This window comes from Eumetopias jubatus, unplaced genomic scaffold (genome assembly GCF_037043125.1).
Source record: "Eumetopias jubatus isolate StellerSeaLion01/CBP00866 unplaced genomic scaffold, mEumJub1_p1.0 scaffold_10, whole genome shotgun sequence".
NCBI classification, from domain to species: Eukaryota; Metazoa; Chordata; class Mammalia; order Carnivora; family Otariidae; genus Eumetopias; species Eumetopias jubatus.
The window spans coordinates 95,972,732-95,989,792 of record NW_028274816.1 but is presented as its reverse complement, the minus strand read 5'-3'; the positions used below and the strand labels follow the sequence as shown (position 1 = coordinate 95,989,792).

Sequence of the window (17,061 nt, the reverse complement as noted above, 5' to 3'; positions counted from 1 at the left end):
GTTGTAGACAGGTTGAATTGGAGGTGCCTTTGAGAGAGCTAAGAGGAGCTATCAAACGGACAGGTAGATATACAGGTCTCCAGCTCAAAGGGAGAAAATCAGGACTAGAAAAAAATATTAGAAATTGTCCAGCTGAAGCCACGGGCCCAGATGAGAGGTCCTAGGCAGAGACTGCAGAGTAAGAAGAGGCCAAGGGCTGAGCCTCAGGAACCCAGACACTTAGTGGCCAATTAGAGGAGGATGAACCTGCAAAGGACACAGGAAAGGAGTGACCAGAGAAACAGGAGAGGGTGGGAGGAGACCTTACATGGTACCAGCCAGGTTGGAAAGAGTAAGAGACACAACTTGTCGTTTTCATCCACAAATGTCTAAGTACGTGCTCTGCTGGTACAGTGTAAGGCCTTCTGGAAGTAGAAGGAAACAGGAAGGGGGGAGAGTCAGGGTTTAAGTTATCAGGCATGAGGAGAAGTCCTTGTAGTAGAAACGGGGTCAAAAGAGAAGCCTTAGAGATTCAACCCCCAACCAGCGGGAGCAGGGGGGCTTTGCCCTCCTCCCCTACCAACATGAAGGAACCTATGAGTAGTTAGTGAGAGACGGCAACATGCAGGTCATTCAGCCCCCACGGCACCATTTTCAGTGATGGGGAAGTGCCAGGTAGCCCGATCTGTGCTGTTTCTTTGAACTTCTTCCTTATATTGAACTGAAAATCTACCTTCCATCACTTTCCCCGGTGACTCTGGTACTGCTCTCTTGAGCAACACAGACACATAGATAACATCTTTTGTATGACAGGTTTTCAACTGTTTGAAACCAGCTGTCTTGTGTGCTTTTTGTTTTCCCCATCATGATATACATACCTTGAATTTTAATTTTTTTCAAGCCAATTAGTCTGTTAAATTAGCTCATGCTAAAAAACAAAAACAAGCAGCAAACAAAAACAACAACAACTAGGTAATGAGCTAACCCAAAAGAAAGACCCCTGTGGGGAGATCTTCAGACAAGGCAGATGGAATTACCCTACATGATGATGCACTTCCTTATATCTTTGCCTGTAGAAATTCTGCCCACCTTTGAAGCCGAGCTCAAGCACCATTTTTCCATAATACCTTGGGTGGTGCCCTTAAGCCACGTAGCCAAGCCTCAAATGCAGGACTTGTCCCTGCCACATTCTGACTCCCGTTGGGTCTGACACATCTCGTTAAGTGCCTTTGCCTCTGTTCCTACTCCGTCTCACTCCTTGTCTTGCCACTGCAGTCCCACAGTGAGGCAAGCCAGATTGCAGCCTCTAAGGAATGGGTAGCAGGGGAATGGAGGCAATCAGCTCTTTCAAGGAGTTTGGCTGTGAAAGAAAAACAGAGGTTGGTTAGTGGCTTACAAGGAGAGGCAAAAAGTAAGGTCAAGACTGTAAGCTAGAGGTCAGAGCATGCTCCCGAAGAAGGGAGGCACAACGCCAGCTGAAAAGGGGATTGAGGGAGGTGCCGGGGGATGTGGGGAAGCCAACTCCTGCTGCACGGGATGTGGGGAGTGCAGGTGGAGGGTGCCTCATGCCTTGGCAAGGGGGAGGACAGGGTGACTTGCAGGGAGCCCCAGGCCGCCGCTGGGTGGAGAGAGCTGTGCACAGTGCCGACCTCCTGTCCTGGTGCAGTTAGAAGGGCGGAGGCCGCCATCACACAGGTCAGCTTCCTTCACTTCCGCAGGGTTTTTCTCCTTGCCGTAAATTCTTCTGTGATGCTGGATGAGACCAGGAACTATTTAGTAGTGGTGGCAACTTCAAAATCAAATGGGAATTTTGAAAGTTGAAACATCTAGGATGTTCTCAGGGTCTCGTGGGATGAAATGTTGAGAAGCTCTGTTCTGCACATCCTGGTCCAATGTGAACACACTGAAAAATACTGGTTAAGATTTCCCATTGAGGAAGAAAAAAAGTTGATTCCTCCCCCAATCTCATCTGCCCAGCAAGAGACAGCAGCGTTTAGAGAAAATAGTTGATGGCCAAAACAGCTATCTCTTTGTACTTGCAATGACCTGCACATTAACACTGACCCCAAACCCTAGAACTCCCTGCGGAGGGAACTTCCTGACTGCATCAGCTTCCTGACCGGAGTCTCCTATGAGAAGGGCTAGAATCTGAGAGCCAGTCTTCCAGCTCTGGGTGAGAGTTTTGCTCGGACTTTGCACTATGGGTTAAGGAGCTAGCAGAGAGCTGGCATGCCCTGGGAGGAGTACAGCCAGTCAGCAGCTTAAAGCCCGGGCTTTCTCCTTGTGTGTAGAACACCTTCATGCAGAGCTGTGGGCACTCTGAACACAGGACGACGACTCTGCTTTGTTGCTTCGGCAGCTGCTGACGGGGCCCCTTGGCACAAATGGCCTCATGAGAATAGAGCAAGGTCCATCTGGAATGCCAGGGAAGGGCATCCCAGTGAGTTTGCCATCCCCACCATGCCTACCTTCCAAGGCCTGGAACGAGTTGTCTTGCACAGTACTGTGGTTTGTGCTGTCTAGCTCACTGCTGTGTCTGTTGGCAAATAACGGGCGCATCAGTGAGTCTGGCGGTCCAGTATCCTGTCCTGTTAAGGTCCCTGTCTCATTTGTTCTCGACTGCTGTTGTGTGTCTCACTAGCCCCCAATTTCTGAATTGAAGATAAAAACAAAACTGAAAATGCTCTGGAGCAGTTCTGCCAACTCCTGGTTTTTCCATTTGCTTCCTCTGATAGCCATTGGTTTGGGGAGACTTCCCTTTCCTGCCCCAAGCTGTGGGCCTGTGCACAATAGCCCCTGGCCCATTGCCCATCAGATAGCAAGGCTGGCTCTCTGCAGGCAGCAATGTGTATTGGAAAAAGTGAAAGTCTCTGGCTGGAAATAAAAGCTCAGAAAACCTTTGCTATTTTCCCCCAGCCCCTCCTGGGTCTGTAGTGCTGGCCTCATGTGAGCCAGTCCCATCCCACCTGTAAAACCAGGGGAGAGTTCAGTGGCAGCTGGTGAAGGAGAGAATGGGTGTCCAGAGCCTTGGATATTTTATCCCAAGGAGGCTTCACCTAGATACTCCATTTGACAGACTGAGGGCAGTTTATCCTTCCGAGGATAGTTTGGATCGCTCTCTGGAACTTCATCAATAAGTAAGTTTTTCTTTCCTCTCTAATAAGTCCCTTAGAGGAGACATTTTTGGTTCATTCTAGGTCAAATGTGTAATACCTTTTCACTCCGGAGTATATTGGTCAGGGTTCAGGTGCACAGAGTAGAATCCTCTCTAACTAGATCCGGGAAGAAGAGATTTAGTGCTCATCCTGGCTTATAAAGTGATTGGAGAGAGAAACAGATTCTAGGTTAAGACGCCACAGAGCTCCTCCCTCTTCTGTAACCAGGAAGCTACCACATTCAGAAGCACAATGCCCCTCTGCTCTGGTCCGTACCACGTACATAGGGATGACTGCTTCTGTGTCTTGACGTCGGGAAAGCGGGAGGCCAGGTGTGGGGCCTCGGGTAATGCTGCTTTGGAAAAACTGGGGCTTCTACGACTTCGCCCAGCAGCAGCAGCAAGAAGCCATCTAAACCTCGCACAAGTGCATCTGACTGGCTGTACCCAGGAATAATAGCTTTTAGCTGATTAACTTCTGAAGTATAGGAAGGCATACTAGAAGGGTAGAATGGATCTTGAGTCTAACCCATTGTATCTGCCACATAGGATGAAGGAAACAAATGGAATTCTGCTGAGTTCCTACCTGGTACCAGCCTCTGCAGCAGATGTTTTGGTCTGACCTGGTCCCCTGTCTGCTGCTCTCAGCCATACATTCTGGGCTCTGTTGTAAAAGGTCTTGTTTCTGTGTTCTAGGCTCCCAGAACCCTGGCCGAAGCTCGCCTCCCCCTGGCTACGTGCCTGAGCGGCAGCAACGCATTGCCCGGCAGGGGTCCTACACCAGCATCAACAGCGAAGGGGAGTTCATCCCAGAGACCAGCGAGCAGTGTGTGAGTACAGGCTTGGGGTGTGCCTCGGAGTGTGTCAGACCAAGGTTATAATGGGGATTGTCAGGGGGCGTGGTGCAGAGCTGAGGGATTTGAACCCCATCCACTAACTCCTTTGTAAGCCAGGCCTGCCCAAATATGGATTATTCCTTTTTAGGGGCCAAATATTAATTCCTGCCATGAACAGTGTGTAAACTACCCAGCCTCCTTGGTGTTGGATGAGCATTTGACAGATTTTTCCTCTGCTGTGCTCCTCTCACGGGTCTCCCTGCAGAACACCACTCTGCTATTTGAATGCTTCCCTACAACCACCTGTGGTATCAGCGGATTTTAACATATGACCAATCCTGAACTGACAGATTTTATTTTTCATCAGCCATATTTTAGTTTTGCTGTTTCTTGATGAAACGTAGGGGGTGTACCATATCCAAATTACACTGTAGAAATGGTTACTTTGTGTGAGCTTTTATGCTGCTAGACAGCTATATTATCTGTTGCTACACAACAAATTACCACAAACTTAGCAGTTTAAAAACAGCATACATTTATTATTTTATAATTTCCCTGGGTAAGGAACCTGATTTAACGGGGCCCTCCATTCAGGGTTACACAAGGCTACAGTCAAGTGTCAGCCAGGCTGCATTCCTTTCTGGAACTTGGGGTTCCCCTCTGAGCTTATGTGGTTGTTGGCAGTGATTATAGCACTGTGGTCCCTGTTTTCTTGCTGTCTGTTGGCCAGAGGCCACTCTGAGCTCCTAGAAGCCACATGGCTTTCAGCTCCTTGCCACATGGCTCTCTCACAATATGGCAGCTTCTTCAAGGCCAGAGGAGAATCTCTTGCTTCAGTCTGTAAAGATGTAGTCGTAAAATATAACATCATCATGGGGATGAATGTGCCACCTTCTTTGCCATAGTCTCTTGACTAGAAACAAGTTACAAATTCTACCCATGCTTTAGGGGAGGGGTTTATACAAAACTGTGACTCATTGGGGGGGCCACCTTAGAGCATGCCCACCACAATGGCTCACCCATTTTAATGGGTAACTTTTTTAACTAGTGACTCACTTGATGAAAATGGCATTTTGGCTTAGTGAACTCAGCAAGAGTGAGATCTCTGGCTTCATTCTGAAGTCTTTTCAGTGAGCTTGTTTTGATTACATAAGAGAAAGATCGGCTCTTATAAATTTTTAGGATTTGGTCTGGGAAGGGGAAATTTCTTAAGAGCAAAGCATCCATTAGAAGGGCCAGCACCACCACATGAGCGATTTTACAGAAAACTCATCCTTGTAACTTTTCTTTCTCCTAAAACTGATTCTTAAAACTTTTCTTTCCTGGTGATAGCTAATCTCTGTAAAGCATTATCCAAACTACATAGACTGTGGGAAGGCCTCTACACTGCTTCTCTTTTCTGTAATTCCTGCTTTCCAGATAAATTTATGTTTAGAACAGTGACCTGGGGGTGATTTTAGTTAAGGATTCCGTTCTTGGGTATTTTACTGACCATCCTTTCTGTTTCCTCTAACCAGAGCACTTCTGGCCATCAGCTGTGTTAGCGGTGACTTAGATATAAAATCTCAGAGATCACAAATGAGTTCATTGCCTTTGGTCTCTATCCTTCCCCGTGGCCCTATATCCTGGTCCTTTTACATCTTTGCTTTACCTGCCTACCCCTGGAAGGTGTGGAGTACTGGATTCCTAGTGAGGACAGACTTTTAGAAAGAGGCCAAAGAAGGAATGCCTAAGTCCTTCCTCTTAGCTGAAGTGAATTGTTCCTGGTAACCAGCCATTCAAGATAAATCCACCTAACAGAGACCAAAACAGTGTCGTATATATAGTGAAAGAATATTCAACTGGGACTTTCTTAAAAAGTGAAACTAAGATAGGTTTATTTGTTTTTTCTTTCATCAGATTAAGGTAATAGTTGCATCTGTTTGCTAATTTTTAGAATGAACAAAAGCATGATTCATGTTAATTTTCTTGGCTTAATTTTTCTAACAAAAATTTTGCTGACACAATGTAACCTCCTTTACTTCCCCTTTGACGGGTGCGACACTGTTATAGAGAGGGCCCTTTTTTGGGGCGCCTGGGTGGCTCAGTCGTTAAGCGTCTGCCTTCGGCTCAGGTCATGATCCCAGCATCCTGGGATCGAGCCCCACATCGGGCTCCCTGATCGGCAGGAAACCTGCTTCTCCCTCTCCCACTCCCCCTGCTTGTGTTCCCTCTCTCGCTGTCTCTCTCTCTGCCAAATAAATAAATAAAATATTAAAAAAAAAAAAAAAAGAGGGCCCTTTTTTACAGAGGGCTTCCCGGGATTCAGTGGGTTTTCCAAAGGCCTCTCTTGAACCTTTGGTGTTCTTCCTCCATCGTGCCTGTCGTGTTATTTTATTTGTCCTTTCTTCTGTTAACTGGTCTCGCTTTAAAATTATGGGCAAGATGGACCCTAGCATTAAGTAGGAAGGGATAATTTGAGTTGGAAACTAATTTTATGAAAGTTGTTAATGAATTTTCATAATTCTGATTCCTGCTTCCCTCTGTAGTGTTTAACTTTGGATCTCAGACAATGAATACTCTGATAGGGGCTAACCCCCATAGGCAAAATGGAGGGAGATTAGTTGGAAAAAGAGCTAATCTGAAGGCCCTTTGTTACTGCATTTGACCAAGGGCTAGAGAAACATTTTAACTACGTAGATACTTATGAGAACCGGGAACGAGGACATTTTTCATGTGTATCAGCTGCATAATACTAGTTTCATGACTTGAAACAATTCTCCTAACCTTCCTAGACCTGCCGTGGCTTACCTGTGGAATAAGAGCAATACTTGGCTCCGTAAATTTTAAATTATGGAGTGTAAACAGAAGCATACAGTCCCACCTGTATGCCATGCAAGCCTCCGCAGGGTAGTACCAGCTTCAGTGCCAGGCCCCCAGTGTTCATGAGCCAATAAAATGCCAACAAGAGAAGTAGCGTCTCTGCTTTGCTATCCTGGCAGAGCTGCTTGGCATGCCGGCCAGGCATTTTTCTCCCTCCTGGAACGTTGCCTTTAAAACTAGGGGGGGTAAATGGTACCTTCCTAACCATTCTTCCCACTGCACAAGCAGAGAAAGGGCACTTTCATATTTTGACAAAAAGGACCATTTGCTGGCCTTAGCTGGGCCATAAAGTCCTGAGTCACCTGGCTGGGGTTGGGACTGGGGCTGGGGCTTTATTGTATGACTTGCCTTGCAGATGTTGGATCCCCTGAGCAGTGCTGAAAATTCCTTGTCAGGAAGCTGCCAATCCTTGGACAGGTCAGCAGACAGGTATGGGACTGTGGCTGCTTTGGGGGCTAGTGTGTAGGCATGTTTGGGACTGATGGACTGAGGAAACAGAATTAGCTAGTATGTGTCTGATCTAGACGGTGGTCTGCAGGCCCATGGTTAAAACATCATACTTCTGGGAAAGAGACCTCTTTCTGTGATTCTTAGCCTTCTCCTTAATTTTTCAAATACCATGAGAATGTTATGTTTGTGTAATTAGGTGAATGTAATAGTAGCTCATAATAGCAAGTCACATGTGTTAAATGCTTGCTCTGTTATCCCAAGCACTTTACATGTTTTGAGTTTCCATATAATACATGCTGCTCTTGTGCTCTTGGCCTCACTGCTGTGATCTGGCCTGAGAAGTAGTGAACCCTCAGTGTTTTGGGGAAAAAATTGAATTATTACCTGTGGGTTTACTTTCTTTTTTTTTCTCCCAAGTGTTTCTGATGGAGTAAGAAACTGGGATAGAAAAACCAGAAAACAAAATATCCAGACTGCCTAGCTTACCACACTATCTGCTTGGTGTGTAATCTTGTTCTTACACTTTGGGAGGGAAGAAGGCTGTCTTTTACAAACCTAATGGTTCTGTGCAGCTGGTTCGCCCGTCAGCAGGGGTATGTTTGGAGTTGGCTTACGGCTGTGGTCAGAGGCTATGGAGCAGGTTTGGGGATTTTTTTTTTTCCCCTTTGTATAACTGATTAATTGTTCACATGGGTACTGGCCCAATTTGTACTACGTCTTTCCTAACAGATCTGAAAACTGATGAGCACTGTCTTCCCTCTAGACATCATAGAATACAGTTATAGTTACTTGTTGGTGCCTAATTCATAGCATTGCTTGGGGCTTGCTCTTCAACCAGGGAAGCAAGCAGGCCCAGGTAAAAGTGCCAGGAGTTGCTGCCACAAACTGAAGGCTCTGCCAGGACAGGGACCAACTCTGGCTTTGGACCATCTCCTAAGCTTTGTGGCCAAGCAGGGGTGGGGAGTGGGGTGGGCAGTAGGACAAGACCATAGAAGATCTAGTAGTTGTGAAGTAGGGGGCAGCCCCCGTATCATTGCCTTGACTGTTTCTGACCCGTGGCCCTCTCAAAAGGCACTCTTACGTGTAAGGTCGAGGACCATTCTGGTGAATTCGAGGAAAGATAGCTGAGCAAACCCACTTGATCCTTAGGTTTTGCCTCTGTCCTTCCAATGCCTTGTTTTCATTTCCTTGGGAGTAAAACCCAGTGACCTGCATTTACTCCCTTGAGGCCCGGCCTAACTTGAGCATAGGGCTTTCCTCTCCTCCTTATGGGATTTGGAGCCACATAGACCCCAGCTCCATCAAATATAAGTCAAATAGCTTCCCTTAACCTCTCCGTTCCTCAGTTTCCGTATCTCTAAAATGGGATGGTGGTGCTTAGTCCGAAAGGAAGATGCTTGGTGTTGTTGCTGTTTTTATCACTGCCCTGGGCAAGGGATGTTTTGCAACTCTTCCCCTGTTACCAAGGTGGGAGGAAAGGGTAAGAAGGGAAAGTGGTGTGCCAAACTCCAAGGTGGAGTTTGCGAGGGCTGGAGGGTTCATTCTAGTCCGAAAGGAAGATGCTTGGTGTTGTTGCTGTTTTTATTACTGCCCTGGGCAAGGGATGTTTTGCAACTCTTCCCCTGTTACCAAGGTGGGAGGAAAGGGCAAGAAGAGAAAGTGGTGTGCCAAACTCCAAGGTGGAGTTTGCGAGGGCTGGAGGGTTCATTCTTCCTCCCATGGTCCTGTCAGATTTGGGCCTCAGACTACTAAAGAGAAAGTAGGAGGCCGAACTCAGAAGAGGGCTGTTTCTCTCAAACTCTGCTTCCCTCCCAAACTGTGAGGAAAGATTTCACACCAAGCAGACATTGTGGTAAGCTAGGCAACCTGGGTATTTTGTTTTCTGGTTTTTCTATCCCATGTAATGATGCGGGAGGGAGTTAGAAAAGAGAATCCATCTGGATATCCTTGCCTTCTGCCCTGGTGCGCAGCTTTTCGAAGTAGGCTCATGTCTACATTGTGATTTCGTTTTGTTTTTTTCCAGCCCATCCTTCCGGAAATCGAGAATGTCCCGAGCCCAGAGCTTCCCAGACAACAGACAGGAGTTCTCGGGTAAGTTCCCCAGAGCCTGGAAGAGCACTGCAGGGTGCCCGGATGGGACTGCAGGCATTCCACTTTTGCTAGCTGAGGTGGGAAGCCAGGACTGTATTTTAATTCTCCTCAGCCTGCTGCTCTGAGGTCTCGGGTGACATACGGCCTTAAGTGGCTCACTCACATTGACCTACCCCGAAACCAGTGATTCCTCTATCTCTATCTTACCCAGATCGGGAAACTCAGCTGTATGACAAAGGGGTCAAAGGTGGAACCTACCCCCGGCGCTACCACGTGTCTGTGCACCACAAGGACTACAATGAGGGTGAGTGCACCTCTACCCTGCCCCCTGCTGGCTGCCTCAGAATGGACATGGGTAGAGCTTTGCCACCCAAAAGCCACTGCCAGGGGCTGGGCCCAGTCCCGCCAGACCGCATGTTTTCTTTATTCCTGAGGAGCTGTGCCCAGACTTGAGGCACTAGAGACCAAGGGGAGATGGGCAGAAGGACGGTATTTGGAAACCAAGATGCTGCCACTGGGAACACTTGGTCTGAGTCCCTAGCGTGCCCCATGGTGCCAGCTCTTCAGCGCCCTCTTCTGCCCCATGGCAGCAGACAGAAGGGAGCTTCCACAAAGGTTTAGGATTAGGATGCCAGGGAAGACAGACTTCGGCAGTGGATTGGCCTTGTGAGTGATGTGGTGCACCAGGGTTAGCCCTATGCCTTCCCTTTGGCCAGGGCTTTCTGAACAATCCGTGGCTGCTTCGTAATTCCTGCTTTTGTCCTGATTCTAGGGTGCTTGGGACATTAGCCATTTTGGCATGGATTAGGTAAAAGGGCAGATGGGATGATGTGGTTTGCACGTTTAGCCTCGTAGCCAGGGGGCTGACTTGCTCTATTCTGTCTCCTGCATCCCTTCAGGCAGAAGAACGTTTCCACGAATACGGCGCCATCAAGGCAACCTCTTTACCCTGGTGCCGTCCAGCCGCTCCCTGAGCACAAATGGCGAGAACATGGGTCTGGCGGTACAGTACCTGGACCCGAGAGGGCGCCTACGGAGTGCGGACAGCGAGAATGCCCTCTCTGTGCAGGAGAGGAATGTGCCGACCAAGTGTGAGGAGTGGGCCCTGGCCAGAAGGAGACTGCCCAGGGGGTGCTCAGACAGTCAGCAGGGCAGGAGGCCAGAGGTCCCCTGGGGCTGTTCAGCTCAGCGGTAGGCTGCTCTGGCCCATCCTCACCACACTGGAAGAAGCTGTGGGTCGGCAGCAGATCCCCTGGACCTTGGGCCTCGCTCCACTGTTGTGTGGCAAGCCACTTCCCCTCTCTGGCCTTTAGTCTCTCTGTGTTTAAACAGAAGAGCAATCTCCTCAGTCCTTGCCATATTCAGATGTTTGGGGACTTAGGAAATAAAGGTATTTGGTCAATTCAGAGGAGTGTTTAACCATGACGGTAGCCAGTCATCTGCCCCTCAGGACTTGGACCTAACGGTCCCACTGATCAGGGCACCGAGCCTGCTCCAGAAGGGGGTGGAGATGCTGGGCTGAGAGATAGGACTGTGCTGGGTGAGGGGTTTTTGAGCCAGAGGTCCCATCACAGAGCCTCTGGAGACCAAGGCAAGATCTCAGTAAATAATGTGCCCGAGCTAACACTCTTTCCTTCTGTTCTCCTGTAGCTCCTAGTGCCCCCATCAATTGGCGCCGTGGGAAGCTTCTGGGCCAGGGTGCCTTCGGCAGGGTCTATCTGTGCTATGACGTGGACACAGGACGTGAACTTGCTTCCAAGCAAGTCCAGTTTGACCCAGACAGCCCTGAGACAAGCAAGGTACTGCCTTCCCCCACGGTCTGGCCTCCACTGTCCCCTTTAGCAGAAATTCCCATCTTACTGCATAGATTAACTGCTCAAGAAGTTACAGATTGCTCCCCCTATCATTCTTCCTCCCATGCTCCCTTGCTCTCCACCCTGGCCATGGCCACGGGGTAAAGGGACTGTGGTCCAAAGAGCATCAGACCCCCTGGGGGAGGGATTAGGTATGAGGAACTGAGTTGATGCCAAAGTACCAAACCACCCGAACTGAGAGGCCAGCGCCACAAAGAGCAGTGCCTGCCCACTCTCACCAAACAGCTGCCTCTCAGCGGTTGGTCCAGGAAGGAGCTTATCTTTGGAATTCAACTTTGGGTGTGGCCTACACTCCAATCTGAGAGGACAAATGCAGCAGTTACCTTAACTAAGCATCTGCACCCCTCCTCCCACCCCACTGTCTGCCTTCTTCCAGCACGGGAGTGCCACTGTCCCATGGGTCACCCAGCATTGCGTCCAAGGGCCAGACGGTTAAGAGAGCCCCCCTTTGCTCCAGTTCCCAAGGCAGACAGACCCCCCTGAGGTCACTTATTAGGGCAAACTGGGCTGATCCCAGGTGGGCAGAAGTGGGGCCCTGCAAGCCAAGGTGACCACTGGGCCCCTCCCCTAGGAGGTGAGTGCCCTGGAGTGTGAGATCCAGTTGCTGAAGAATTTGCAGCATGAACGCATAGTGCAGTACTACGGCTGTCTGCGGGACCGTGCTGAGAAGACTCTGACCATCTTCATGGAGTACATGCCGGGGGTACGTACTCCCCAGAGGGCCAGACCTGCGCTGTGGGCTCTGGAGGAGGTGTCCCTTGGACATGCTTCTGATCACTTGAGATGCCAGAGGTGATGCTCAAAGTCAGGAGGGCCCTGCATCTGGCCGTGGTGATGGTGTGGGATGTGAAGTGTCCCAGGCGACCCTGACCTGAGGCTTACAGGGTGGTTGCACTGTCCAGTAAGAACCGCCTTTATCTGGAGCAGAGGGGCCTCCCTTCTGGATTTAGATCATACATCGCTTAAGGGAACTGTTCTCCAAGCTGCCTGGTAGCCCCCAGCAAAGCCAGGGGCACCACTCACCGGGGTTGGCTGAATCACTCCTTTGTTGCCATGTTGGGGGCTGGAAATAACCTTGCCCCTCTCCCTCCCCTTTCCTGAGCTGACTCCCTCTGACTCCTGTGGCTGTAGGGCTCAGTGAAAGACCAGTTGAAGGCTTACGGAGCTCTGACAGAGAGCGTGACCCGCAAATATACCCGGCAGATCCTGGAGGGCATGTCTTACCTGCATAGCAACATGATTGTTCACCGAGACATCAAGGGTGAGCAGGCACAGGCTGTGGGGTCCCCAAGACCTGGTTACTTAACCATTCTGAATTTTCTGAAAAGTGAGACCCTAATTGCTTCCTTGGGGGATTGGTATAGATTGGTTGAGCAATTTGGGAAACTACTTGTAGGGTGCTGTGCAGATAGATGTTGGCCATGGTGTTGATCATTTCATGCTATAGGGCGAAGCCAGTGGCACTCTGTGCACGTCATGTCTCATTCATGGTAGTCTCCATCCTCCCCAGCAGCCCTGTGACCTGGGAAGGAGGGGAAGAGGGTGGATGGTAGAAAATACCCAGAGGGCCCAGGGTGGCAGCCTCTGCCCTTTCATGCCTTAGGAGCCAACATCCTCCGAGACTCTGCCGGGAATGTGAAGCTGGGGGACTTTGGGGCCAGCAAGCGCTTGCAGACCATCTGCATGTCAGGCACAGGCATGCGCTCGGTCACTGGCACACCCTACTGGATGAGTCCTGAGGTGATCAGCGGTGAGGGCTACGGAAGGAAGGCAGATGTGTGGTGAGTGCTGGGGACATGCTGGGATGGCGTCTCCATGTCTGGGCTGTCGTGATTCTAACTTAGAAATGAGCTGTGGGGGACTTTGCAGTGTGGTGGGAGAAAGAGGAGACTCATCTCTTGGCAGCCAGGCCAGGCCATCAGTGCCTGCCCCAGCACATACGCAAGTGCATTGCGTTTTAACCCCAAACAGCACCTATCTGCTATGGATGAGAACTTGGGGCATGGAAAACATCCCTAGAGTTTGCTAACTTCCTGATAGAAGTAGCACCAGTACCTCCCTTCTTGTGCATCCTCTGAAAGGGCCTGGAAATTGTGAGAGCATCTCTTCCCCTCAGAACGGTATTGTGGTAGGCGAGTAATGGTTCCCCAAAGATGCCCACATACTATAACCCCATGCCCTGTTAATGTTTCCTTACGTGGCAGCAGGGCCTTTGCAGGTATGCTTAATTTAAGGATTTTGAGATGGGGAGCTCATCCTGGATCATCCAGGTGGGCGCAGTATAATTGCAAGGGTCCTTACAAAAGGGAGACAGCAGGTGAGAGTGGGTAGCAAGAGATGGGACAGTGGAAGCAAGAGACTGGAGTGGTGTAAGGAGGGGCCGTGAACCAAGGAGTGCTGGCAGCCTCTAGAGGCAGAGCCTCCAGAAGGAACCATCCCTGCTCACCCGTTGGCTTTAGCCCATTGAGACTAGTTCTAGACTTCTGACCTCCAGAATAAATTTTTATTAATGTCTTATGCTCATGGTAATTTGTTACAGCAACAATAGGAAACCAACACAGTTATCTCTGAGCTCTTTCTGTCCGTGCTAAGGGGTCTCTTCCCCAATCTCAAGACTCACCCGAGTGGGTGTAGGTTGATGAAGCCTTCGGTAGATGAGGCCTTGGGAACCCTCTACAGAGGTGTCAACCCTCAGCTTGTCCCATCCTGCTTCAGGGTGTTCTGAGAAAGGCACCTCCTTTCATGATGGTGGGCAGGTCAGGGAGTCTGGGGTGACATGGGATTCTGTCTCTCCAGGAGCCTGGGCTGTACCGTGGTAGAGATGCTGACGGAGAAACCACCTTGGGCAGAGTATGAAGCCATGGCTGCCATTTTCAAAATTGCCACCCAACCCACCAATCCTCAGCTGCCCTCCCACATCTCTGAGCACGGCCGGGACTTCCTGAGGCGCATTTTTGTGGAGGCCCGCCAGAGACCTTCGGCCGAGGAGCTGCTCACACACCACTTTGCACAGCTCGCGTACTGAGCTCCCTAGGCGCACTGCTGCCAACCTCCCCTGCTGCACGGGCAAGGGGCGGCCGTGCGGCTCCGCAAAGTTGCTGCTTCTCCTGGGCAATGCTGTGGACCACGGAGCTCCAGTCCAGCCAGCGTCCGTCTGTGCCCTGTCCACCACTGGGGCTCAGAGCCAGGGCGGGGTGGCTGCAGCCTCAAGGACTGGGAGCCCCCAGCCTACCAGACCCGAGAGCTCCAGCATCCTAAGCTCTGCGTGGAGGGGAAGGGGCTAGGAACAGTGCAAAGTGCTGAGGGCCTTATCCTCAGGGCTGTGTCCTGACACTGCAGTCAGCGCCAAAGCCCCACGGGCGTGGGGGCACAGGACAGACACGAGGGTCTGAATAGTGTTACTTTCATTCAGAGTGTTATTTTGTTTCTCCTCCCATGTCTGGAGACCACCAGGGCATCTCTGGGCTGGATGAGCCCTCCCCCAAGCCTGAGGTAAAGCCCAGCATCCCACAGCCAATGGAAGGCAGAGGCTGGGGCTGCACTCTCCCCGGAGCCCCCAGGTCAGCTTTGCCAGTCCCTGTCCTTTACCAAAGATGAATGAAGCAAATGTTATGCTGCCTTATTCAGGGAAGGAGGAGCCCATCCTGCCTGCCCCCATGACCCTGCGCGTCCCCCCCCCCCAGCAGGGGCCTGAGATCTGGAACTTCCCCCACTTGGGGGCGGGGGAGACCCAGTTTTGTCAATGCAATTGTCTCTGTTTTACAAGTTGGAGTCACTCTTATGCTGTACCCAGTGTCTAAACTGGAGACTGTGTGCCCTTGGGCTCTGAGTATCCCTGTTGTGGGCTTGGGCCTTGGGCTGGATTGGAAAGAGCTGAAGGTAATGGCCTTTGTGTTCCTGACCTGGCGCCTTTTCTCCCACTGGAGCAGAAAGGAAGATGGACATCGTGGTGAGGGCATCTGACCCAGCTGGCTGCCCAGAGTCCTGGGCGGGCTCTCCTGGGTAGCCGGGGAAGTTGGATCAGGCTGTCTGTGAGCGTGACCCTGCTAGGCCAGAGCCCTCTCTGCCTGGTAGAAGGGAGAGCCCATGTGATGTCACCAGCTGTGCCCCAAACTACCATCTCTGTTCCCTCTTGGCCAGCCTTGCCCATCCCCATCTCAGCTTCTTTCCCTTCTTTGAGGAGGAATGGTAGCAGGGGTCGCGGAGCCAGTGTCTCCAAGCAGCTTAGAGTTGGCCTTATTTACCTCAGCCTGGGCGCTGGTCCTTTCTTCCAGCCCCTCCCCTCCAGAATGTGCCTATTGCTAGAGCTCCTCCCGCCCAACACCCAGTTTCCTTGGGAGTTGTCATTAAAGGAACAACAACAACAACAATAACAACAACAAAGCCAGTGCCCAGGGATGGGCCTCTCCGGGAAGCTGGGGGTCAGCGCCAGGCAGCTGCTCATTGCCAGCCATGCCCACTTCCCCACGGGCACCAGAACAAGCCAAAGCCTTCGTTGTATGTTGACGATGCACTTTTATGAATGTAGTTTCTATCGCTGTTTTTAGCCTTTTCACATCATGTAATGTGAGGCCTTGTACTTGTTAATTTATATCTCAGATCATATTTGATGGTTTTTATATATATCAATTCTAGATTGTTACAGGTGATGGACGCCTCAAGAGAGAGAAGAGAAAATGAAAGCAGCTGGTTTTGCAGGAATGTGTGTTGCACGGTGCCAGTTGGGCCTGGGCCCCTCTGTTTCCATCCTTTTCCCCCAGGGGCCTCTATCAGGCACCCCCAGCTCAGCCCTCTGAAGACAGTGAGCACGAGCTCCTGTCTCCACCTCGGCCCTAGCTCAGGGTGGGGACTGGTCCCTCAACTTGACCAAAGCCGCCACGTGGCAGCTCGGCCTCTCCACACCCCCATCCTGATGGCTGTAGCACTCTTCGTGGGCCCACACCCCCGTCCCCAGTCCCCGTTCCCCAAGAGGAAACAGAGCACGGTGCCGGTGCCAAGACGACTCTGTGTGTCCCAGCTTCAGGCTCTCACAGAGCCCCACCTCCTGGGGTCTTACAGGGAATGGGTTCTAAAAGTGAATTTGCAAACAGGCCAACAAACGCTGCACTCCAAAAAAATAAGAGACCCTGGTTTGTTTTTGTTTTTGTTTTTTTTTTTTTGCGTGTGTGTGCCAAAAACTGTGGACATGCTGGCTCAGCATCCTCAGGACCAAGCTGTCGCTTAATTTTAATTTATTGTCTTTATATTAAATAACCCAGATGACAAGTTGTGGGCCTAGGACAGCCTGGGCCCGAAGATTCTGAAAGGCAGTCCCCCGGAAGCCCCAGGCTTGCTGTGGGAAGGGCCATGCTGCCATTTGCTCATCATTCCGTGGGCTATGTCAGCCTTGGCCAGACCTACCTGGAGAGGCCGGGGCTGAGGACAGCCCACACTCCACCGCCCTCCTGCCCCTCCTTTCCACCTCAGCTCTGTGTCTGTGTCTGAATTGTGGATCGTGCAGAAGAACCTGCAGCCATAGTTATTTGACTATATCTCGACCGAGGGCTTGCAGTGCAAAGCCAGGCCAGTGTCGCGCATTACTTACAATAAAAGGGATCATTTATACCCAAGGGGTCCTGTGGCAATGCTTTTGGTTGGGGAGTGGAGAGAGTAGGTGTTTCCCCGGGAGGAGCCAGGTATGGTGCCTGGTAACCAGCTTGGGTCCCTTAGCAGAGAACTTGAAATGACTCCAAGAGGGGTCCTAGGATGGGCTGACATGGTTGATACCACTGCAGGCTCAGAGCTGGCTCCCTTCCCTCCTCACTTTCAGGAGCTC

At 50.7% G+C, this 17,061-nt stretch overlaps 1 protein-coding gene across 6 annotated transcripts in view; it reads left to right on the top strand.

Annotated features, from left to right (window-relative positions):
- MAP3K3 (mitogen-activated protein kinase kinase kinase 3) overlaps positions 1-16,850 on the top strand; it is a 63,620-nt gene extending 46,770 nt beyond the window's left edge. For 4 of the 6 annotated variants that reach the window (XM_088028196.1, XM_028087444.2, XM_088028198.1 and 1 more), the window contains 10 exons: positions 3,830-3,963; positions 7,187-7,260; positions 9,305-9,372; positions 9,584-9,676; positions 10,272-10,463; positions 11,023-11,171; positions 11,818-11,949; positions 12,378-12,507; positions 12,850-13,027; positions 14,043-16,850. In XM_088028196.1, coding sequence (XP_087884322.1) covers positions 3,830-3,963; positions 7,187-7,260; positions 9,305-9,372; positions 9,584-9,676; positions 10,272-10,463; positions 11,023-11,171; positions 11,818-11,949; positions 12,378-12,507; positions 12,850-13,027; positions 14,043-14,271 — 1,379 coding nt within the window. In that variant the 3' untranslated portion in view covers positions 14,272-16,850. The remainder of the gene's footprint in view (positions 1-3,829; positions 3,964-7,186; positions 7,261-9,304; positions 9,373-9,583; positions 9,677-10,271; positions 10,464-11,022; positions 11,172-11,817; positions 11,950-12,377; positions 12,508-12,849; positions 13,028-14,042) is intronic. The other 2 variants (XM_088028197.1, XM_028087446.2) reach the window with 1 other exon arrangement.
- The last annotated feature ends 211 nt before the right edge of the window (positions 16,851-17,061 follow it).